The following is a 24,208-nucleotide window of genomic DNA, read 5'->3' on the forward strand; positions in this document are numbered from 1 at the left end:
TTGACTTGGGGGCTGTCCTCACAGCAGGTGGCTTCTCTGACCTGCGTGTCATTATTAGCAGCAGGAAATTTCAGTTGAGATTGAGGGATATTTAAAGTGTAACCCAGATCACTTATCTCTGACACTTGTGTTGTTTTCTTATCTTTTAAAAAAATTTGTATTGAGTTTGTTGGGGTGACATTGGTTAGTGACCTTATATAGGTTTCAGGTGTGCAATTCCATCAAGCCTATGTCATCTGTATATTGTGTTGTGTGTTCACCCCCCCCACGCCCCCTGCAAATCTTCCACCACCATTTGTCCCGTCTGAGTGTTTCCTTTTACGTAATCAAGCCTCACCCTGCCTGGGAGGCCCTCACGCTGCTGTCGGTGGCCTTACTCTGGCAGTTAACTGTTTTCCCCCTAAATTATTTCCATGCCTTCAAATTTTTCTTCAATATTCAAAAAAAAAATCATCCCGTCAGTAAGGTTTTTAAATATGAGAATATTAGGACAAGGTTGTGGTAATGATAAAGAGGTTCTTGCTTCTTAATTTATTACAATAATTAATATTTTAACATATTCTTTAAGAGCCATACAAGTCAGAAAACAATCTGATTAGCATCCATGGACTGTCATTTTTGCTCCCACCACCAGAGGGCGCGTAGCATCACAAGGACCCAAGACCCAGCTGGCGGCCTGCATCTAATGAGACAGAGACCCCGGGGGAAGGGAGTGGGCGGGGCCGGAGGTGGGGGTGTCTCCTCCGCACCAAGGCACAGAAATGGCCAAAACAAACCAGTTGGGGCCTGTGCCCCTCGCCATGTGTGCAGGGGCACATATCTGACAAAACATGAGCATCATAAATATGTTTGGAAACACAGACTCTGCTGGACCCAGCCTTCACCAGCGGTCTGGCGCCCTTGGGAGGTCGGCCCCACCCCGTCCGGGACCCTGAATGTGCCACGGCGTCCAGTGCGGTTGGTGCGCACTGAGCCCGGTTCTAGGCCAGTCAGTCACTTGGGACTGAAGCAAGAACAAGTTGTGTTACGGACTTGGCCAATCCGTGTAAGGTACCAACGGTGCACGAAATGTGGTTTTGGTAGCTCAGCTTTTCCTTTTAACCATCGGTGCACAAAAATGTTCCTCACCAGCTGTTGCCGTGGACGAGTTAGTGACACAGGTCAGCCTCCACAGGTAACCCCAGCACACCCCCTGCACACCCGTGTGACTCTGCAGCTTAGTCCCATTATGAGGACCCCCCCACCCACAAACAGAGGACGTCTGGATTCTGTTTGTTTGATTTTCACACGGTGAATTTATAACTGTATCTGGCCCAAGCCACATGCAGTAAATTGCTGATGAGCGACTTCCGTCTGGAACACACTTGGTCAGCAGTTTAGGAAGCCGTGCGGGTCTGTCTCCAGGACACTCACGCTACTTTTCGGACCCACCAACCTCGCCGCCCACTGAGCAGAGTGCCTCTCCTCCTATTGTTCGGGGGTCCTGAGCCGTAGCATAAAGGAATTCACAGAACACTCACAGGACTTAATGATCACTCCCACTCTCATCACGCAAAGCCTTATTAGGGCAGGGGAACCAAGGTTTCCGCCGCAGACTGTGGCTCCAGAAGGTCCGGTGTGCCTGGCTTCAGCAAGCCCTCTGAACAGCCGCACACAGAGGATCAAATATTCTGGGGCTCAGACGTTATCGTTTCCTCATCCAGAGATAATTCAAAGAGATGCTCTTCATTAGGGCCTTTGGCAAGCTGCCTGCCATTTCTTTCTGGGGCTGCTGTGAGCTTAATGATGCTGAACAGGGGCTTTGCTTCTGCTGCACACATACCTCATGGTACCTTTAATCACATTAGAAAACAGCAGCACGCGAAGTCGCCTGGTCTGGGGGGGATGCAGCACGTACGCAATCTGCCCTGGCTGAACAATGCTCGGAGGCGTTTGGGGGTGTTTGGAGCCCTTCCAGGGGGACCGCAAGCCCCGCCTCCTGCCTGCCCTGGGGTGGGAAGGTCACCCGAGTCACAGCGGTTCTTTGTGCTTTCGTGGTCGCTCTCTTGTCCAGGCAGCATTGAGATAGCGTCTGTGCCACAGGCTTTTTAAAGTTTAAGTTAGCAGTTGCTTCACGTTTTGGAGCTGCAGCCTGTCTTGTGACTTCACTCAGCACTGTGGGAACAGGAGGAGGAGGAGAAGGAACAGGCTTTACGGTTTTCTGGGACGCGGACCTCTGCGTGGACAAACGGACCCGCCCAGGGGACTGCACGTCCAGGCAGCAGGGAGAGCCGCGGGGTCCAGGGCTGTGGCCCGGCTCCAGCTGAAGCCTGTCACCTGGTCGCGGAGGGAGTGTTTGCAGAGATGGGGTGGGTGTCTGTGGCGCTGCTGGCTCGGCGCTGGCAGCTGCAGCCCTCCACGCCGCCGTGCCCTCTCATGGCGAGGGGACGCCCATCTGGAGGCTTGGAGGGGGGCTCTGCCCAGGGAGGCCTGGGCTGGAGAAAGGACTCACTGGTCAGTGTCATGCAGTCCCCCCACCTCACCCAGAGGTGCTTGGAGAATAGTGACTCGGCTCATTTCATCAGGGAGCAGGGAATAGTTCTGGGTGGAGTTTAGGCCTCAAACTAAAAACTAGAGTAACGTGCTCCCGAAACCCCGCATGCAGACGTCTGGACGGCAGGGAGAACCTATTGATTCGACTCCAGAGGCGTCACAGCAGCCACAGGGTCATTTATTGAGCACCTATTACATGTCGCCCTGTGCTAAGTGCCCACCGTACACGTCCTCTCACAACAGCACGCAGAGTCAAGTGCCGTGGCCTTCACATCAAAGAGGAACACACGAAGGGTTATGGGTGGGGCTGGATCTGCGCCGTGACCCCACACTGAGAATTCTTCTCTGTTCCAGTCATTCTCATCGGGGGGGTTTTTAGAATCTGCTCTTGCTCTGGGGCCGGCGTGAAAACCCCACATTTTTAAACAGAGCCAAGTGCCGCGGGGCACCTCCATCAGCCTCAGGGTACTTGGGTCTGTTCTCAGGCAATGGCAAGGGCCCCTGGGAGCCTCTCAGTCCCTCGGGTCTGGGGACAGCACGGTGGGCAACACACAGGAGCTCCAGAGGAGCCCAGGGCCCCACTAACCTCCCGGGCAGTTTTAAGAAGGATGATTTGAGATAGCTCATGTCCCTACGCCCCTCGATGGTGACAGAAAGCGGCCCAAGAGTCGTGTGTGCCTTTTTGTGCTACTTGATGTCAGTTCTGAAAGCCACAAGTTTGCCCCGTGGCTGCGACTTGCCAGAAGACTAGGTGTGTGTGTTTGTGACCCTGTCTGCATCAGTTAGCCGGTTTGGTCGGAAAAACACGGATCTCTATAGTAGATGCCAGTGTGAACCAGGTGTGAGGGACATTCTGGAAGGCGGATTGCATAGGTCCTAGTCTCCTGTTCGATCAGCTCTGCGCAGCCCTGAGGTGAGTCAATGCTGTAGAGCAAAGCGGCTGTGAGTCTGCCAAGGGTCAGCGGTGTGTGTGCCATTGCTGCCGCAGGGTTCACGGTGGATAATTGGACGAACATGAACCTGCCCCCTGTGCAGCAGGGTTGACCCTGGTTGAGTTTCCTCGCAAGCAGGGGTGTGTGTGTTTAAACGACCAGTCAGCTCTGCAGCTTTGTTTTGGGAGCGGCTTCACATCCTGAGCTGGTGGAGGCCCGGCAGGTGCGGGAAGCCCACTTCCTGCTGACACACCCGGGGCCCGTGGTCCCGAGTGCGGCGCCTGCCCAGGGCTGAGAAGGACGCTTCCATCAGCGTGGGCGTTTGTCCGTCACTCCCTACTGCTTGCTCCTGTTAACACTGGGAGAGAAACCACTTCCACACTGATGGAGCCGGGAGAAGGAACGGCTCGGGGTTGGACCAGGGCTCTGCCCCCCTTCCGCCTCTGCTTTAAATTGGGGACCATAAAAGCGTTCACCTGCTTTTCCCTCGGGACAGAGGCCGTTGGGCCACCACACCAGCTCAGGTGCTTTTCTGAGCCCTCGCAGGATGCCCCAGGCATCACGGTCCTGGTGCTGAGCACTCCCAGAATGCCCTGCACCCCTGCCACTGTCCCAGCCCTGAGCTCGCTCTCCCGTGATGCCCTGTGCGCCCACCAGAGTGGGAGCTTCCTCGCCACACCCCTCACTCCGCGGCTCTGGGACTTGGACACCCGTCACTGTCACAGGGAGGGCTTGCTAGTGCGCAGTCCTGTGCTCCACCCTCCGGGGTTTCGGTTGCCGCTGGTCTGGGGACCACACTCTGAGACCCACTGCTCTTGCAGTGACAGAGATGCTGGCATTGGACAGGAGGGAGGGAGGGACGGGGGCGTTTAGAGTACAGGCCTCTTTGGTCTCAGCAGTGCCGGCTCACTCGTCATCGTGGCGGAGAGGTTCTTGTTGCTTCGAGTCCCTGTCGGCCACTTGGAATTGCCCGACTCTTCGCTTTGCCACTGTAGTGAGTGTGAAGACTGAGCACACGTTGGTTTAAACCTGCTTTACTCTGGTTGTAGTGATGTTTTATTTTTTTAGTGGTTATTGACCATATCTGAGTTTCTTCTTGTGTCTGAAGTACCTGCCTAGGTTTTACCTAGTTCTCCATTGGATCCTTCCTGTTTTTCTATTGGTTTGCAGGATTTTAAGAAAGCCAGTCTGCACACTCCTCCCCGTGTGTGGCTGGTCTGCCTCGTCCTCGTGACCCGACTCCTGTAACTGAACGGAGTCAAATACCTGAGTCTTGCCTTACGGTTTGCACTCTCGGTCTGTTAGGACGTATGTTCTCTACCTTGAAGCCATAAAGCTCCTGCCTCATACTTTGTTCTAAAAGCCTTATAAACTTTGCCTTTCATAGTTTGTGTTTTGTATATGGTGTGAGGTTGGAGTCTTTCTTTGTGTTTTAAGTACGGCCTTCCCGTTCCCACGTGGGGAAGAGCGCGTGTCCGCCGTCGGGGGTGCTCCCACTTCCCTGGGAGGCTGGGTGCTTCTGGCTGTTCAGTTTGGCCGGTTTATCCCCCCTGCACTGGGGCTGCACCGTCACGTCTGCCCCAGTTAGGTGATAGTTCTCGGTCCCGGGAGACGGCAGGGCTCTCGGGCCACCTCGCTCTGTTCCTCCTGGTGAGTTCCCTGGACGCTCTCTGTTCACCATCCACTCGTGACGTTCAGTGCGTCATGGCAACACGTTTCTGGTGTCTTTTTCTCACAGTGGGGCTTCAGATGTTCACTGTAATATTCTTCATAAGTTACATGTCTTAGAAATGTTTAAGTTGACTCAATATTTAGTAAAATACAGATACCTTTTGTTAGTTTCCTCTCCACCAAATTCCGAAGGAAAGTAAACAAAAACACTAAGGGGGATCAGAAGGGGTCGGTTGGCTATAAAGATCTTTTGAAAGCTGTAAGCACTGCTGTATTTCTGTCACCGTAAGGCAGTCTTCACCCGTGAGAGTCCTCTCAGACCCTGCCGCGTGCTGGCGTAGACGCGAAGACCTGCGCGAGCTGTAGACAGAACGGTTTCGGAGAGTTTCCGCATTTGCGTGTTTGTGAGTAAAGAAACGTTAAGCAAAGACTCTGTCTTTTTGTGAACAACGCAGATGGACCCTCTTCTCCGTGGTAAACCAGTGAGGGCAGAGTCGATCTGTCAGACGTCGGGGAAGGTGAGGTGTCCCCCGGGCCAGGTGGCGGCGTGGCGGGTACTCTCCTGTCCTGCCCTTCGTGACAGCTGTTCCCCTCCTTGCCCAAAGTGTCTGTGGTTGTGGCACTTAACATTAGGGGTGACGTGCATGTTAATTAATTAAAAATTTGTAAAGAAAGCGAAGCTGTGTCCCTTCGTCCAGCGGCTGTTTACTATTTGCTATTTGGGGCGTCCGAGAAGCCCAGACAGAGCTGCCACCTTCTGGCACCGTTTCAGTGGCAGCAGCAGGGACGCCCCAGAGTCACAGTGGCCTTTGACGTCCGCGGTGCTGTCCTCGTGTCCAGTCCAGGAGTTCCTGGCCAGATGACGGGCCCTGCGCACCCTCTCCTCGCGCCGCTGCCGTCGGCTGTGCTCACCTGCCGCACAGATGCATCCGGCGGGACGGCTCCTGACCAGGTGCCTCTGTGCCCCTGGCCCGGCCTGGTCAGTCCTCTCTCCAGCCACTGTCTACACCTGAGACGGGAAGTGCAGGGCCAGGTGCCTGGAGACTGTCCGGGAATTGAAGTTCAAGTGGTTCGGCGCCGCTTTCTGGTCTCCTCCTCCCCTGGTTAAGTTTCTGTTCAGGGTCCTACACAGAGTGGGGGCTGGGCCCCTACAGTGAGGGAGGGCGCTCGTCCCGAGACCAGCACCCACTGGGCGCCTCCTGGGCCGTGCGGCCCACGCACTGACAAGGGGCTGAAAACCAGGAGCCTGTGCAGCCCGGTGCTGACTGGTGCCTGTTGTCAAACAGGCCAGTGGGGGCTCTGGGCCCGAGGGGGGCAGCTGGCCCCAAAAACTGGGTCAGAGAGGTCATCACCTTTGGTCACTGGTCTCTGGTGAGATGGGTAAAGCGGTGGGAGTGGTCCAGCAGTGATGACGGGTCTGTGCGGCCTCAGTGCGGCCTTGAGTCGGGGTCCAACCCGGGCACAGAGAAGGAAGCAGCTCCAAAGCCAGTGAAGCTCTTGTCCTGCTGCTCAGCTCAGGCCGCCTCCCACCCACGTTGCCGGCTGTCACCAGCCTTCCTGTGCACCGGGGCCAGAACACACTCCCCGGAGGGGCTGTGCCTCAGCTCCCGGCCCGGGCAGGAGCACGCCAGACCCCGGGGCCAGCAGCACCGCCTGCCGGAGGGTGTGAGCCAGGCTCGGCCACACCCTGGTCTGACCTCCCTGGTCCGAACTCTGCCGGCCTAGTTCTGCAGGGCTCATAGCTGCCAAGGGCTGGGATGGCGGCCTGGTGCCGTGGCATGAACTCGGAGTGCCCACTGGTGTGGCGGCCCCTCTACCTCCTTCATCACGTCAGGTTCCTGGGGGCTGAGCGCCAACCCCACTGCAGTCCCTGTGGTTTGAAGGCAGAGCAGGGGCTCCCACAGAGTGACCCTCCATGTGGGGGGCGCTGGTTGTCCCCCCTAGTTCTCTGTCCCCAAAGGAGGGGCCAGAGGCTCAGGGGATACCTGCCTGCCCGGCGTACCTGCCGGGGAGAGGAGCAGTGCGGTCAAGGGCGATGGCTTCTCTCACCAACAGTGTCGCTGTCTCTGCATGGCGCTGCCACCTCACCCCGTGCCCCGGGGTTCCCTCCGCGGGGTCCTGTCCTGGCAGGGTTGTCCGTGGCTCTGCTCGTGGGGCCCGGGAGCGGAGTCAGGAGCCGCCTGTGCCCCCCTCTTGCTAATACCGCTCTGAGAAGGTTTCTGATCCAGCCACATCGGGACGCACCCTCCTGCTTTTCAGCCTGTGGTTTATTGTCCTCCTGACATCTGGTGGAATTTAACTTCTAAGTAGTTTGAAAACAGGTGTGATATTTTGGAGAATGGAATCACTGCCCCATATTTAATTAAATGAACCCTTAAAAGTTGGATTTTCCCCAGGGGCACAGTTTATAATAGGCTGACTTTTAAATTGCATTAGCACCTCATACTGGGTCGTTTGTGTGTAATACACATGGAGGTGACCACGAGGCACCTGTCCTCAGAAACCAGATGTCTTCCCTGTAAAGATACTTGTTTTTCTATTGGGAGAGAGCGTGGACTGCCTTTTCCAAACGTGGCATTCAAATATGTCCCAAATTCTGTTCTCTGTTCTGCTTGCACTGCAGAATAGAGAACTTCGCAAGGTTCTGGGCTCCTGGTTTGGAAGGTGACAGACAAGCTATAGGACAGCGGTTCCACGGGGACAGCGTCTAGGTCAGTGGAGGCCGAGCCTGTCCTGGCCCTGCGCTCAGTGCCAGGCAGCCGCTGGGCCACTCGGCCGAACTGGCCCTGCAGTGGCCTTGCTTGTGCCCAGGACATTCTCCCCAGTGGCCATCGGTCTGGGGGCGGGGGGGAGTCAGAGGAGCCGCAGCAGCTGCCGAGAGCTGGGGGGCGGGTGGGGGGCTGTCATTGAGTTTACCCCCAAGCGGACAAGGCCCTAGTTTGGCACCTGTGCGGTGTTGTGGCAAAGGCAGCCTCGTGTGCCATGCGAGCCACCGTGGGCACGTCCCCCAGGCTGAAATGGCACCAGGGAGGACTCACCCCTCAGAATGATCGTCTCATCTCGGGAGACTGTCCTATAAAGGTCCCTTTGCGTCATGCCATGTCTGTGGCCCGTTTGCCGGGGGACAAACCGATAGGCCCCCCTCCCTGACGGCACCAGAGCCTTAGGTGAGGCACTCAGGCATTGGATTTATAATAAAGTTTGCAATCAGCACTTCTCGTTCCACAACAGCCCATTTGCTCGGTTTTCGAGCAGTGCGAACGGTTGTAAAAGCAATCTGCTCAATTGGGCGAGTTAATGGTGTTTAATCTGACCGGCTGAACGTCCCCGGGTGAGCCTTCTGCCTGTGACGGCGGAGGGGGGCGGGCGGGCGGTGCTGATCCCAGGAGGCGGGTTGCCGTCCTCCGTGGCTGGCGGTGAGTCATCGCCTCGCCGGTGATGTGACTGCACGGTGGCAGTGTGATAAGTGTTATGGGCACAAGGTAATTCGAAACAAACCTGGCTGCAGTGATGGGTGGTCTGGGCCAGCAGCCTCCCCTCATCTCATCGCCTGTCGCGGCCACGTAACAGTCCCTAGGGTGTCTCGTCCGGAGCTCGTGCACACGTACCCAGGAGCTTGTAAACTTCATCTCCTTCGGCCCCTGAAGGACCCCTAGGAACCCAAGGACGGGGACAGGAGGGACTCCTGCTAGTGCTGGCAGCCATGCATGGGCGGGGAGTGGGGGCGGGAAGGGCTGGGAGCCCTTCCTCCTACAGACGCGTCTTCAGCCCACCAGCGGGGCTGCGTCTGCGATTTACAGGTTGTGTCTCCTGGGAAGTGGGACTGTCCTGGTGCAGGGTCCCCACGAGCCCCGGTTTCTGAGCGAGCTCATGTCGTTTGCATGTCTTGTATGTAGATTATCTCATTAAACTTGCTAATGTCCCCAACGTGTCAACTACACTGCCCTCGTCGAGGAGGAAACAGGACTCCACAGTTAAACTGCCGACGGCCCCGAGTCAGGACCCCGGCTGTGGCCTGACCCCGGCGTTGGGGTCCCGTGCACGCCACCCGGGCTGTGGAGAAGGAGGAGGCCGCCTGGTGTGTGGCAGGGCTGGTTTGAACTGCGTGTGACCGAAACGTACACGGTGTTGTGCTGCTGGAATGTCCCCTCGGGCACCTCGAGGGTGGGGCCCTGGTGGGGGTGACAGTTCAGGGAGGGCTGAGAGGGCACCTGGCAGTCGGCCGGGGCTCCCCACCTCCCCCTGGGTTTGTGCCGCCCTTTCCCCACGGCCTGGGGTAGGGCGCTGTGGGTGTGTTTCTGAATCGACACCTTTTAGCAGCACCCACTGTGCGCAGTTCAGAGGGCTTCCCGCTCTCGTGCTTGGGAGCGGCAGGACCGGGAGCTGTGCACCCTGCAGCCCTCATCCCCGAGGCCCGTCCAGGTGGGCTCTTCCCTTGGTTTTCTGGGCACCATTTCAGCACCACAGTGTGTGCTCAGCGGAGCAGTAACGACCATCACTCTTCTGTGAGAGGAGCTGATGGGGATGCGGCCCCACTTCACAAAAGCATCGTCAGAAACTCCTCGCGACCCAGTGGGACTACATCCTGCCTGACGTGACCACGTGTGTGTGTGATGTTGACCCTGCCGGATGTCTTGGGTGGCAGGTAGTTAGGCTCCAAGACGAAATGGCCTAAAGTGTAAGGAACATGATGACGAGTATGCCAAGAATTCAGGGTTCAGAGGTTCCGAGACCAGTTCGCTTGCTCGGTGACATCACCGGAGATGTCAGATCGTCCGTGTTTCTGCTCTGCACCCCTCAGCCTCAGCGTTAATTCAGCCTCAGACACCAGTTTCCCGCGTGAGCCAGAGACACCCCCAGGGCTGCAGGCCACCCACGCGGGGCTTTGCCCACAGCAGAAAGGGCCACCCTCCCTGCCTGGTGTCCCGCTTTAAGGAGGGACAAAGCCTCAATGCCCCTGACAGGTTCCCGCTCCCGTCCCACCTGCCTGGAGCCCGGCTCCCAGCCCTGGGCATCGGAACCCGAGCTCCCTCGGCAGGGGGAGCACAGAGAGGGCTGCTGGGCGACCAGGCAGCTACTGCGTCTCCATGCTGTGTCCGCGCCCTGACTGTGTGCAGGACGACACGGCCCGGGGATAGACTCTTGTGTCAGCATGGCCAGGGGGTCCCAGGGGAGACGACACCCACGGTCGTCCCCTCTGGCAAGAGGTCTGGTGTTTATGCATCAAGACCAACTTGGGACCAGCCACAATCCTGAGTCCGTGCTCCTCGTGGGTAAAGCCCCCTCTGGGGCGGCCGTCCCCAGTGCCTGCTGAGGGCAGAGACCGGCACGGCTGGCTGTCACGCCCACAGCTCCTCAGGGACAGACCTACCAGCACGTTGTCCCTCCCTGTGGTATCCGAGCCTGGAGTGTGTGCTTGCGGAGGGCACAGCCCAGAGAGCTCTGCCTGGGGGGGCCTCGAGAGGCTGCAGGTCGCATTCTGACCCCCCTCCCGGTCTCACTGCCTCCGGTCCAGGGCCACGGCCCCTGGGCTCTGATCAGGGCAGGGACGAAGGGGGTCAGTTGGTTTGGAAAACTAGAAGCAATGCCTTTGTGTCCTGTTACTCTTTTCTCGAAGGTGGAAGCGTAAGGACAGTGGTGTGCCAAGCCCTGGAGTGGCCAACCCTCCTGGGGGCAGGGTCTCCGCGTTGGGCAGTTCAGCCATTCTCCCCTCTGCCGTGCCCTGGAGTCCCTGTGCGGCCCGGAGTTCGGGTTCTGCTGCACTCCCTCAAGGCGCGCGTGGACGACTCTGGGCTTCACTGCAAGGACAGAGCCTGACACCTCCTCATCAGCCCAGCCAGGGCGCCAGGCCCTGGCCCCCCAGGCCCCGTGGGAGGGCACAGGAGAACACAGGGAGTGGGTGCCATGTTCTGCTTGGACGGGGAGGCCGAGAGCTCCGCACTGCAGGGGACGGACCTCCTTGTCGATGCACCTTGAGGTGGGAGGTGCTGAGGGGACATGCGTGTGCCGGAGAGGAACACTAAATGTGTGCCTTTGGAAAGAATGTAGCATTGATCAAAGGGATTTAAATTCAGGGCTAAGTCACCACAGTAAGTGACGTGAACTTGTCGGTGTTTCTCTCCAAAGAAGATGTGAGAAGCAGGCGAACTTCTGAAGGCACTCGTGGTCTGTCTGGAAAAACGTCCAGCCATTGTTAACATAACGAGACCGTCTGCCCGACACCGATGTCACCGGGCAGCCAAGGGGAGCGGGCTGGAGTGCGCATGCCTGAACAAGGACGACTTCACTGTGCCAGTCAGTGGGGGCAGTGGAGTGAGCGCGTGCACTGTGTGGCTGTCACATTCAAAATGACCGAGTGAGCACAGCAACAGGTCTGCATCCGGTTCAGCACTGGGCTTGAACGTTCCCCCACGGAAGTTGTTCCGATGGTTCAGAGGCCGCGGCTGTGGGCAGCTGGTGACCGGCAGCTTCCTCACAACTCGCCCACCCGTGTATCACATCTCTTGCAGAGGGCTTTTCAAGAGTATGCATTTATTTATTTTTAGAGAGGGGAAGGGAGGGTGAGAGAGAGGGAGAGAAACATCAATGTGTGGTTGCCTCTTGAGCGCCGCCTACTGGGGACCTGGCCCACAACTCAGGCATGTGCCCTGGCTGGGAATCGAACCAGTGAGCCTTTGGTTTGCAGGCAGGCACTCAATCCACTGGGCCACCCCAGCCAGGGCTCATGCAGAGTTTTTTGGCAAAACACCAAAACCACCCAGGTGACTCAGCTGCCCTGGAGCCCAGACTTGGCGCCCCGTGAATTCTGGCTTTTCCCAAAAGCAAAATCACCTTTGAAAGGGAAGAGATTTCAGGTTATCAGGGAGATTCAGGAAGTTATCGCAGGGCAGCCGATGGAGAGAACTGTGTGGGTCCCACGAGGCCTGCTCTGAAGGGACTGGGTCAGCACTGTCCTGTGTACAGTATTCCTGTGTCGTCCTCTATAAATGGTTCTGTTTTCATAGCACGTGGCTGGACACCTCTGGACGGACCTCGTTAGTTCTGCAGACTCTTTCCTGCACCATGATTGCACATTTGCCCATAAAGAGCAAACCCACCACTTGGGGAATGGCGTAGGGATATTTCGGGCCTGACGGTGTTCGTGAGGTGACATCATGCAATGTCACCAAACTGTGGGAGCACCGAGCCGCACCCCTGGGCCGTGGGGGGGTGGGGCGGGAGGGCAGGTGGTCCGGGCTCTCCGTGCTGCTGGGAATGACTTCCTGTTCTGGGAGTGAGCCCCTGCTCCTGTGTCCCCCTCTGCGAGCTGTGGCCACGCTGAGTGAGCTCCAGAGGTGCCACTGAGCAGAGCCCTGGACGCAGCCTCCAGTGTTCTCAGCCACCATGGCCACCAGCGTGGCCTCGTGCCGGTCACTCAACGTGTCGGAGGTGGGAGGCGAGGGCTGGGACGAGGGAGCAGTGGCCGCCACGCACACTGGGACACAGCGCTGTGACCAACCCGGCTGTCGTCTCCTGGACGCCGGCCAAAGCGCCAGCCGTCTGAGCGCCTCCTCGGCCTCCACCGCACCCACCTGTGGCCCGTGACTCCATTCACTTAGTATGTTCAGTTGGCTTTTTAAAGAAAAGCAAAGGAATTCGTTTAAAAAGCAAGTTCCCTATCAATTCCATAAAAGCAACAGTGATGTTACCGACACACTGGAAAAATCCGCACCCTTAAAACATAACAATGTAACTGATCTCTAGGTAACTATTAGCTGTTATTCTTGATAATGACTCTGCCCGAGGCCGCCCTCCCCTCGCACAGGCTCCATGAGGAAATTGGGCTGCAGACTTCGCAGCAGGAAGCCGCTGTGAGATTTCACGCCCACCCCTGCACCTCCACGCGCAGCCCACCCACCACCGTCCTCGGGAAACCTGAACAGGGAGAAGGGCGGTTCTCTTAGGTCCCCGGGCAGTTCTTCCTTACAGCTGCTTCCACCCAAAACAGTCTTTCAGATTCTGCTCAATTACAGTCTCACCCCCCCCACCTTCTTCCAACAGGTCAACGGCAAAGACTTATCCAGAGCGACGCACGAGCAGGCTGTGGAAGCGTTCAAGACGGCCAAGGAGCCCATCGTGGTGCAGGTGCTGAGGAGGGCGCCACGGGCCCGGGCCTTCCCGGCCCCGGCGGAGCTGCAGCTGGTGGACGCGGGCACCCAGACCGACGTCACCTTCGAGCACATCATGGCGCTCTCCAAGATGCCCCCGCCCCCGCTGCCCACGCTGGAACCCTACCTCCTGCCGGAGGAGTAAGTAGCTCGGCCGTGGGTCCCCTGGGCCAAAGCAGTTGGGAGGCTGGTGTCCCCCTGCCACGCGGTGGAAGTCGGCACATCTCAGCCCTTCAGCCATTCCCGCCAAGCCGCCCACCCTTCACGGTGCTGTTTATGGAGGCCATAAATTGAACCCGGTTCAGAACCACCCTGACGTATTAATGACTTTATTACAACCCTAGAGCGGAGTTATTCAGATTATATTCTAAGGACACAATTACTCACTAACGTTGTACAAGTTGCTTCTGAATAAAATCCAATCACCAAAAACGGCAGTGGGAAGGGTACGGCAGAAAGGGGTGCTGACGGCTCTCGGTGACTGACAGTGAGCTGCGGGTGGGAGCGGAGGCTCGTGTTCCGCTCCCCTGGGTCCTCGCAGCAAGGCCGCCGCTGCCTGGCGTGAGCGCCACACTGCAGCCCCACATTTGTCCACACGGACCCTGCTGTCCCAGGGGCTCGCAGCCTCCCATCCCCTCCCCGGGGGTCGGGCCGGCTCTGGCCCTGCAGCTGGGGCGCCTTGCCGGGCTCCATCCTTCCTGTGTTGGGGTGAGAACCAGACCTGCCACCCAGGGTCGCTGGGCTCCAGAAACAAGGTGTGCCAAGCTCTCGATGAGTGGCAGCAGTGATTGTCCTTGTTCGGTGCTTGATGGCAGATATTCAGGAACAAAACGGAAACCAAGACGTTTTCCAGGTGTGGCCACTGGCGTAAAAGATGTTCAGTTCGGGTAGCTTTTCGCACGCGGTTTAGCACATCCGAGAGCAGGGCGTCCGCCTCGGGCCCCAGTCTCCTCCCGGGGTGCATCCCTCCCAGCTCCTCCCACGTTGCTCCTGGCTCAGCTGACTCACTGGTGCGTTATCTCAGAGGGCACTTTCGCCTCCTGCCACCCGAGGCAACCCCGTTGGATCTGTGTCCGTCCTCTCCTGCGCAGGGAGGGCAGGTGCCCCGGGGCTCTGTCAGACTCCAAGGGGTCCCCTTCACCCGCTGCATGTCCTGGTAGGTTGTCAGGGACCCCGGGCCAGTGCCCAGGCTCCATGGCCGTGGTGACAGCGTGTGAGGGCGGAGCAGGACGTGTGCAGAGAGCTGTCCCGTGCTCCACACACTGGCTCTCCTGTGCAGCTGGACGTAGACAGCTGGACTGAAGGCAGGCGTGTCTGTCCTCAGCTGCCAGCTCGTAACATGCCACTGGGCAGCACTGCAGCGAGCCCTGCGGGACAGCTCCCTGAGTGTGAGCGTGCAAACCGCTCTCTGATGTTGTGGAGCAAACCGCCTCTCCCCACCGACGACGCTTGTCAGGCCACGCCTGGCGCTCACAGGCTGAACTGTCCCTGTGTCTTCTCAGAGCGGAAGCCCTGATTTCCTCTGAGGCCTCATCAGCCCGGGGAAACTCATCCCCCGGAAACTCATTCCTCTGACTCATCCCGCGGGGAAACTGGAGAAGTGTCAGGGGCGTTGAGAGGTGGGACCTCAAGCTCAGCGGAGCGCAGGTCAGGCTGAGTGGGCATGTCGAGGCGACACCTGCAGGACCCGCCTTCCGGCCGCACCCCCTGCCCCGGGTGCCCCAGCAGGCCCGGTCTGAACGACCCCTCGTGTCTGGCCGGTCCTTCCAAAACCACATGCCAGGGCGGGAGACCAGAGCCTGACAGCCATCGTGCTGACCTTGGGGAACAGGATGTTCGGTCCCCAGCCAGCAACCAAGGCTGACGCTCTGTGTCCCCATCGGCAGCTTTCTGAGACATGCTGCCTTTGGAGACCGAGTCACACAACTGTCCTGGAGACACACGAGCTCCATTCTCCTGCCCGTGTGTGTGCAAGTGGTGTGCACTGGTGTGAGTACCTGTGTGCACGTGAGTGTACGGTAGATGCGCTGTGACGGAGGTGCCACCGCGGCGTCGGACTGACAGCTCTCCCCGTGTGTAGGCACGCCTCGGCCCACGAGTACTACGACCCCGGCGACTACCATCAGGACGCGGACAGGGAGGAGCTGGAGCTGGAGGTGAGGCGTCTTATCTCGTGTCAGGGCTGCGTGATGCCCAGTAGGTTCTGTCAGCCCACCTGAGTGACTTCTGGTGGGTTTCTTTCAAAAGAGCGACTTCCAGCTGCTTCCAATGCATGTGAGCTTTTCTCTCCCTCCACAGCAGTTTGACAACCAGACCCCAAAGCGGAGATTTACTTGTTCTCTTTCCAGTTTTTAAAATTATATTTACTGGGGTGACATTGGTTCATAGGGTTTTTTTATTTAAAGTACTCAAAAGCGGGCAGCAAGTCCTCTCCTGGGGGTTTGAACCCACAAGCCTGCTCCCGTCCATCTACGTGCAGGTTCCGGGCCTGCTGGGAGCTCCCCGCGCCCTCCCACGTCACCGTGTCCACGGCCGTGCTCATCCAGAAGGGCGGCCGAGGGTCCCGGGGACCTGCCCACCCACTGGAAGTTCTCTGACACTGATCTTGCAGAAATCGAGCAAACCCGTAACTCCCCTTAAGTTGTATCTGAGGCCAAAAATGACCCCTCCTCACCACTCTCCCAGAGCTGTGGGGACTTTGTCCCTGTTTGTACCCCGACCCCCCACAGGGAGGTGGCCCTCCCACCTGCTCCTGCGTCTGCCTACGTGGCACGTCCCCCAGAGAAGGTGCCCCGCGCTGCACAAAGCCCCAGGTCCCCAGGGTGACTTCCCACCTGCCGTCTGGTCCCTGCCGGAATCCAAGCCCCCCAGTGTGGGCCCGGTGTGCACGGACACCCCTCCTGCCTGGACAGTGCCGGCGTGTAGCGCCCCCGTAAACGTCTATTGAATGAAGAAGTAAATGCCCTCTCCCGGCTTTAAGATGGATTTAAAGTAAAGGAAAAGGCGGCCTTTTGAGAGGCGTGTCCCCCACAGCACCAAGCACAGCAGACAGAGTGTGGAGGTGATATAAAGAGTCGTGTGCGCAGCGGTCCCGGACCAGGAGGTGCAGTTCTGCTTCAGGGACCCCTCGTCCTGCAGGCAGATCAGCGTCAGCCTGGGCTCTGGGGCCCCTGCGGAAGCGGCTGCCGCTGAAACAGGAATCGGCTCCCTGGGTGCAGGGGCCTCTCATTCTCTGAATTGGACTATCGTTTCAGCCGCATCTGAAATGTCAGGCTTAGCGGCTCGTTTTTATCCCGTGGTCCATCTAGACCGATAGGCATCAGGACCAGGGCGGGGCGTGGAGGGGGGGCTGTAATCCAGGAACACTCTGCCTGGTTCACACCAGTTTGATGCCCCGTCTTGGAAACCTTACCTCCTCCATCAAAGGCAGCCCTGCCCCTGTGCTCACTGTGCAAGGCTCGGCCTCCCAGGGGGAAGGAAGCGCTGAGAATCCGCAAAACGCCCGTCGTGTTGAGGAGCTGCACTTCCCACCAAGCCCCAAACTACTGCATCGCGGCATAAACGGCACAGCAGCTGCCGTCAGACAGTGCCTGCGCCTCCTGTCCTGTCAGGCGCTGCTGTGAGGACACAGGCCTGGGCACCTGCAACGGGACGGAGCTGCTGGGAAGGGGCCGAGTTGGGACCGGAGGCTTCACAGTCACGCTCTGCCCCGTGCGATACTCCAGACGGCAGGAGACGGCCCGTGGGGTCGCGGCAGTGCCCACACGGAGCTCTGTCGTGGTTCCCATGACGCGAAGTGAAATTTGAACCCTCCCACAGGGTGGTGGGGCCCTGGCCGGCCCGGCCGCACTCAGCCCTCGTCTGCGCTCACAGCACCCATGGGCCTTCGCACCCGCTGGCCCGCCCGCACAGTGGGCCCCTCATGGGGAGGCTCCGGAGCAGCTGCTATGTTCCTGCTCTGAGGTTCACCACAAAGGTAGCTGCACCCTCCCCACCCTCCCCCGAGAGCCGGGACAGAGGAAGCGGTCCCCAGGGACGGTGGGCCAGAGACCCGGCCCGGTCGGGGAGCTGCCTCACCACAGGAGCCGCTGGAGTGAGAACTTCAGCCGGACGCCCTGCGCGTGGGCAGCAGCCTCGGTGGCGGGACCGTGGCCGGGAGCGCCCTCCAGGACCCCAGCCATTCCCAGAGCCCGGAGTCCGTCAGGCACACTTGGCTTCCATCTTATTTAATTTGCGGTGATAGCGGCTGAGAATACTTTCTCAACTCGAAATACCACAGCTGCTGTGGGGAGCGCTAATTACTTGGCACGTCACTCTCCTTTCCCGGATCAGTTTACGTGTAGTCCGTCTGCACATCCTGTTACTGTAAATATTAAGGCCACACAACGTGAAATTACCTAACCAAGACACCGGGAACATCTGTAGTGAAGGGGCGGGGTGGTTTGGGGCGTGGAAGTGGTGGTGCCTGTGGCAGACATGGAAAGAGTGCTTTTGAAAAGCGTTCTCGCCTGGGCCCTGTCCCCAGGTCTCCATGCCGAGTGAAATGTGGGTAATTGGGGGGAGGGGGATCAATAAAATAACTCTTTTCAAAATGACTTCACATTGACGGAAAGGTGAGAAATGCCCGGGGCGTGGACGCCTTGCCCATAATCACTTTTTGTTTGGTAAGTTAACCCTCCCTGTGGCTGCAAGGAAATTCAGGTCTTCGTTTAAACGAACTACCGTGAGGCCGCTGAGCCCCCGCCGCGGCCCCCGCCCACGGGAGTCTCACGGGGCGCCCTCCTTTGCCAGGAGGTGGACCTGTACCGAGTGAACAGCCAGGACAAGCTGGGCCTCACCGTGTGCTACCGGACGGACGACGAGGACGACATCGGGATCTACATCAGCGAGGTGCGCAGAGGGGCCGTTCTGTGCGGTGACGACTCACCTCCGCTGCTCTTTGCAAGGACAGGGACACCGCCCTGCCCCCTCCCACCGCAGGGAGGTGCACCTTTAACGGGGTCAGGTTAGGGTCAGTTAGCCAAGCCACGATGGCGAAATCGCCCTCGGGAGGCCGGAGAGCGGCCATACGGTGGCTGGGCGGTTCGTCCCCGAGGGAAGGGAAGGGCAGACTCCGGTGGCCAGTCCTGAGCTCCTCGGCCGACAGAGCCGCAGACCCCGCGTAAAGGGCTCCTGTAGCTCCCTCCCCCTTCGGGTGGAGCGTGGACAGTGGACCAGATGCTACTCTGCTCTTCCTGGAGGACGAGGTGCCAGGCCGGGGGGCCCTGGCGGGGGGCGCGTGCGCACTGCGTTCGCGACACCCACACGGTTCTGTCTCTGAGGGGCAGTGGGGGGGGGCTTCATTGGAGCAGCGCGCATGCGCTGAGACAGGTGCTGTGCATTGCAGATCGACCCGAACAGCATCGCGGCCAAGGACGGGCGCATCCGAGAAGGGGACCGCATCATCCAGGTAGGCCGGCTTCCTCCTGTCGCTACAGAGCAGACGGTTCTGATGACAGCTCCAGGGTTAGAGAACGCGGATCACAGTTAGATGTGCGAGGAGGCCAAGCGCCATAAAGGAGTGGACACAGCAAAGGGTGCCCCGGGGAGGCCAGGGCGGGGCTGTAGGGAACGGGCGCCGGAGCAGAGAGTGGCTCCAGTCACCCTGCACCCCAGCAGCAGCAGGCACACCTCATTTTCTTTGGGCTGATCTCCCAGAATCCGGGTCCCTCACTTCTCAGCCCTCACTTCCCAGCTTAGCTCCGCCTCTTGTAATCACTGTGCTTGCAGCTGCCTTCACGTTCCCGGCCCTGAGGGGTTTTGTCTTTTCCCGCTGCGTACACCATGTTCCCGCAGACTTCTGCCAGGCCTCCGCTGCTGGGGGGGGGGGGGGCCGCTGCAGGACCGCCCCAGCCCTTCGTCACTTCGTGCTGGCGGTCCGCTCACAGCTGCTGTGGGTTCCCACCAGCATCTGCCGTGGGGCACACCGCGTTTCTCCTCAGTGAACGGGACCCCTTCACTTGCCTCCTGGGTCAGGAGTTGGTGGGAGGCTCAGCCCCCCAGCTCAGGGGGACCGTCCCTGGGTCCCCCAGAGGGTTCGCCCGCCGGGGACTGAACCGCCAGAGCCCGAATCCCCAGGACAGGAAGCAGCTGTCCTGCAGGAGGGTTGTCAGGTGTGATGGTGAGAAAGTCCCTCCCACTGCCCAGCCGGCCGGCCGCCCTGAACAAGTTCAAGTGCCAGGCTGGGCACACAGACACCGTGCACCACTCCACGTCCTCCTCGGCCTCAGCTCCCGCGACATCCCCGCGGACCCACTGCCGATCCTCCCCCTTCTCCGAGAACATCCATTCTGATGCCGCTGCCCTGGCGTCGGGTCTGATTAACTGTCTGACGTGTCCCTTCTCCACTCGTCTGGTCACGTGGCGCCCACCTGACACGGGCCATGGACACCCCAGGCTCTGTCCTGGGCCAGACGCTGCACCCACCTGAGCAAGGCCCCCCGTGAACATCAGGGTCCTTTTCGGGCTCTATGGAAGTCCCGTGTTCCAAACAGGTACAAGCATGAAATAGCGTAGACTGATTTTGTGGGATCTAATCCTGCCTCCCCGCCCCCCCTTTTTTTCTTTTTAAGATTAACGGGATAGAGGTGCGGGACCACGAGGAGGCCTTGGCTCTTCTCACCAGTGAAGAAAACAAGAACTTCTCCCTGCTGATTGCAAGACCCGAGCTCCAGGTGAGTGAGCTTCCTAAACAAGAAGCTGGGTCCGTGTTTCTGAACCGAAGACCTAAGCTCCTGTCCTGGCAGAGCACTGCCCAAGTGTCAGGTCTGACCTTGGAGACACGCTGCACCCTGGCAGTTAACGGCACAGACCCAGCAGGTGCGTGGACGCGGGGGCTGAACGAGGGAAAAGAGGAAAACGCAGAAGGGGAAATCCGGAGCCGTGCCCCTCACGATGCTGGAGTTGAGATCCAAATAATGCGGAAACCTTGTCCCTGGTCTGGTGTCCAGTCGCAGAGAGCAGGGCACACAGCGTGGCCACCAGACCTAACAGCACTGTCCTGGCCCCCGGGGATTTGCCAAGTCAGTTTCAGGTGCTCTTAGCACGAAAAAGTAGCCGTGAGGTGATGTTAATTAGCTGGACTATAGTGATGATTTCACTGTGTTTATCAAGTCATGACAAACACCTTAAACACAGTACGAGTTTTATTTTTTTAAATAAAAGATGCCAAGGTGATTCCCTCTCCAAAGGGCCTAACGGTGCCTCCTCTTCAGGAAAGTAGAAATTGGAAGAAAACAAGGTTTTCGGGGGAGAAGGTGATACGTAATTTCCTGTGCTTTCCTTTGGCAGCCTACGTGTAAAAGGAAAAATGAAAGCAATGTTAGTCAAAAATCTTTGTACTGAAACAGAAACAAGGGCCAGATGTGGCCCCGGGGCGGTGGGTCAAGGGCCCTGGCTGGTCTTCTCCTTCACGGACGAGCAGGGGGCGGCCTGTGGCGACGGGTGAGGCCGGCAAGCAGGGCCCGGCCACGCCCCCCGTGTCTCCGAAAGCAGCCAGCGTGGGTGAAGGAACTTCATGAGAAACAAAACCAGGAGCCCTGGCGAGTCCCCCAGACAGGGGGCAGTGTTCCAACACCAGGCGAGGCACCAGGCAGACTGCCCCGGACACGTTTCTCCCCAAGGAGGCGACCGTTCCTAAAACATGTAAATTAATTAAATGAAAGCGAGGGCACTGAGGCCTGTTGCCTGCTGCTTTCCCCCAGCTGGACGAGGGCTGGATGGACGACGACAGACATGACTTCCTGGACGACCTGCACATGGACCTGCTGGAGGAGCAGCACCGCCGGGCCGTGCAGTTCACCGCGGGCGCGCTGCCGCAGGTAGGCTGCGGGGCGCCGTGCCAGGCGGCCGGAGCACGGGCAGGAGCCGGTCCTTGTAACCCTGAATGAGCCGGAGCCGTGCACCCCGGCGGGGAAAACGCGGAGGGACCGCCGACCCTCCCTGTTCACTGGGAAAACGCGGGAGCCAGCAGCATTGAGGTCCAGCAGGGAGAGGCTGCGTTTCCAAAAGTAAAGCCCTTTCCCCCTGGTAACCTGAGCTCCTCCTTCCGGTGAGGTTGTGCTGCCACCATCATCGGCCCAGCCCTTCGCTGGCACTGGGTCCTTCCTCCAGGGCAGGCCACTAGCCCCTTACTGTCAGTAGTCGCCCGGCTAATTCCCAGACCCTACCGCACCCCTGATCCGGCCGATGGGGGAGGCCGGCCCTGCCCCAAACCCCTATCTTCGGAGGTCTTGCCCAGTAACCACGCCCAGGCCGCCCCCCCCCCCGCCCCGTGACTGTTTTGTCCTGTTTTCCCCTGCGCAGAAGAAGCACGAAGAAGACGGGGGGACCACGGACACAGCCACCATCCTGTCGAACCAGCACGAGAAGGACAGTGGCGTGGGCCGCACGGACGAGAGCACGCGCAACGACGAGAGCTCGGAGCCCGAGAACAACGGCGAGGAGGCGCCCGCGTCCTGCGCCCCGCTGGCCGGGCCGAGGACGCGCACGTGTAGCCAAGACACACTGGGCAGCGGAGACCTGCCTTTTGGAGGCGATTCCTTGCTCTGGGCCGAATGCGCTGAAGCTGCTGAGTGCGAGCGCTTCCGCCGGCTGCTGGAGCTCAAGTGTCCGGGACACGGCGCCCCCGAGAGCGTAGATGGGGAGCTGGGGCTGCTGGACGCCGAGCTGCTGGAGCTCAAGTGCCCAGGAGCGGATGCAGGCACAGGCAGGGGCGCCCCCGAGAGCGTAGACCAGGAGCTGGAGCTGCTGAACGCCGAGCTGCGCAGCATCGAGCTCGAGTGTCTGAGCGTCGTGCGCGCGCACCGGGCGCGGCAGCTGCGCGAGGCCTGGGCGCTGCACCCTGGCGGCTTCCGTGGCTGCAACGCAGAGCCTGAGGGACGTAGGCGTGAGCTGTCGGACATCACCGAGCTCCCGGAGAAGTCAGACAAGGACAGTTCGAGCGCCTACAACACTGGGGAGAGCTGCCGCAGCACCCCACTCGCCCTGGACATGTCCCCAGAGAGCTCCCTGAGGAGAGGGGCGGAAGGAACTACGGGGGCCTGCGGGCCATCCCTGGAGAGTCCGCTGTGCATCACAGAGGACGCAGACTTGCGCCCGACTCCACAGAGTCCGGAGCACAGCCCCGGAGATGGCCCCAGCCCCGCGCCCACTGCGCATCCACCCTACAAGCTGGCCCACATCCCGGCGCACGCACGGCGCTACCGCAGCTATATGCAGCTGGTGCAGCAGAAGTCTGCGGTGGAGTACGCGCACAGCCAGGTGAGCCTGCTCGGCGTGTGCAAGGACCTGGGCCCCGCCAGCCCCCCTGAGCCCCGCACCGAGTGGAAGGTGAAGGTGCGCAGCGACGGCTCCCGCTACATCACCAAGCGGCCCGTGCGCGACCGCCTGCTGCGGGAGCGTGCGCTGCGGATCCGTGAGGAGCGCAGCGGTGTGACCACGGACGACGACGCGGCCAGCGACATGAAGCTGGGCCGCTACTGGAGCCGCGAGGAGCGCAAGCAGCACGTGGCGCGCGCCCGGGAGCAGCGGAGGCGGCGCGCGCTCCTGCTGCAGAGCCGGCTGGAGGGTCCCCGGGAGCAGCCCACCGAGGAGGACAGAAGGGAGGTGAGCATCCTGGAGCTGAGCCACAAGAAGATGATGAGGAGGAGGAACAAAAAAATACTGGATAACTGGATGACGATCCAGGAGCTCCTGACCCACGGCACCAAGTCCCCGGACGGCACCAGGGTGTACAATTCCTTCCTCTCGGTGACGACTGTGTAAGCGCTGTGCCGGGCGGAAGCCCCTGCCTCGTTCAGCGCGGCAGATGTGCCCCTGGGTCACGAGGTCGTGTTCTTGCCCAGCTGTGCGGCAGCAGGGTCACGGCTCTATTGTACCGAAGTGGACACAGACTGCCCTGAACTGCCTTGGGAGGCAGTGTTAGCAAACAGGGCCCTTTTCAAATCGCAGTGGTACTTTTTTACTTGTTGCCTTTTACATGAAGTGTTTAAATTTCACAAAGGTCTTTTTATTAAGCATACTTTCACAGAATAATTTGCTTAAACTGTATTCAGATTTTAAAAAAGTTAAACATGAATTTTTCCCGCTGAAAGCACAAATGCTCCCACCAGTGTGTACGGTTACTGGGGCCCGGCTCCGAGCCCCTTCCCCGAATGTGCTCCGTGTGTGTGACCGTGGGCACGTGGGTCAGGGCTTCGACTGAGAACCGCCCAAGGTTAACGATGAGGGCACGTAGCCAGACCAGCCGCATTTAAATGTGTTTTCCAACTGCAAACATTTTTCTGGTTAAAGTTCCCAGGCGAGGGTAAAAGTTTAAATAGGAAGCGAAGGATCACCACTTTACAGAAGTTTAAAGCTCCCTCACGAGTAGCGGGGCGGGAGGCTGAGGCAAGGGGCGCGCGGTGAGTGCTCCCGGCGGCAGAGCTCTGCTGGTGGCTGTGAAGGGACATGCTCTTCACTGGCAAGTCCGCGAAATCGCGGTCACTTACAAACACTAAGTAAAGTGAAGTTAAAATAAATTATTTTCTATCTGCTGTGCTCTGAAGCGACCTCTCATTTTTGAAGCGGTGCCTCTAAAACAGCCTTTTTTGGTGTCGGCGTTTTCCTCTGTGGTGTTGCCTGCTGCCTTTCGGGTCCTCAGACCCTGCGTTCAGAGGGGATGTGGAACTGAGGGTGGGCGTGTCCTGGGACCCCACAGTCCCACAGTCCGTCTTGCAGAAAGCCTCTGTCTGGCCCACTTTCCTAGACCCAGGAATGACCATGAGCAAGTTTGTCAGTGTCGTGTCCACCTTGAGCCTCTCTGGGCCCTTGCAGCCATCTCAGCCTGGCCGTCACATTCCCGCCGCCGGCCACCAGGCCCGGCTTCCCCTCTCGAAGGTGAAGCAC

General features: G+C 59.2%; 1 protein-coding gene and 1 non-coding gene across 2 annotated transcripts in view; both read left to right on the forward strand.

The window, feature by feature from the left end:
- The window catches only part of PDZRN3 (PDZ domain containing ring finger 3), an 88,580-nt gene extending 64,725 nt beyond the window's left edge, over window positions 1-23,855 (forward strand). Inside the window, exons 4-10 of the mRNA XM_037128449.2 lie at window positions 13,176-13,423; window positions 15,363-15,438; window positions 18,074-18,172; window positions 18,669-18,731; window positions 19,894-19,995; window positions 21,025-21,141; window positions 21,626-23,855. Of these exons, the coding sequence (XP_036984344.2) occupies window positions 13,176-13,423; window positions 15,363-15,438; window positions 18,074-18,172; window positions 18,669-18,731; window positions 19,894-19,995; window positions 21,025-21,141; window positions 21,626-23,086 (2,166 nt within the window). The 3' untranslated portion in view covers window positions 23,087-23,855. The remainder of the gene's footprint in view (window positions 1-13,175; window positions 13,424-15,362; window positions 15,439-18,073; window positions 18,173-18,668; window positions 18,732-19,893; window positions 19,996-21,024; window positions 21,142-21,625) is intronic.
- On the forward strand, window positions 20,487-20,620 carry LOC119036756 (small nucleolar RNA SNORA67). Its single transcript, XR_005080052.2, has one exon. It is a non-coding gene; the product is annotated as a small nucleolar RNA SNORA67 (small nucleolar RNA).
- Window positions 23,856-24,208: the final 353 nt, after the last annotated feature.

The sequence above is a fragment of the Artibeus jamaicensis genome, unplaced genomic scaffold (assembly GCF_021234435.1).
Source record: "Artibeus jamaicensis isolate MK-2021 breed Jamaican fruit bat unplaced genomic scaffold, CSHL_Jam_final contig_519, whole genome shotgun sequence".
In the NCBI taxonomy this organism is placed as follows: Eukaryota; Metazoa; Chordata; class Mammalia; order Chiroptera; family Phyllostomidae; genus Artibeus; species Artibeus jamaicensis.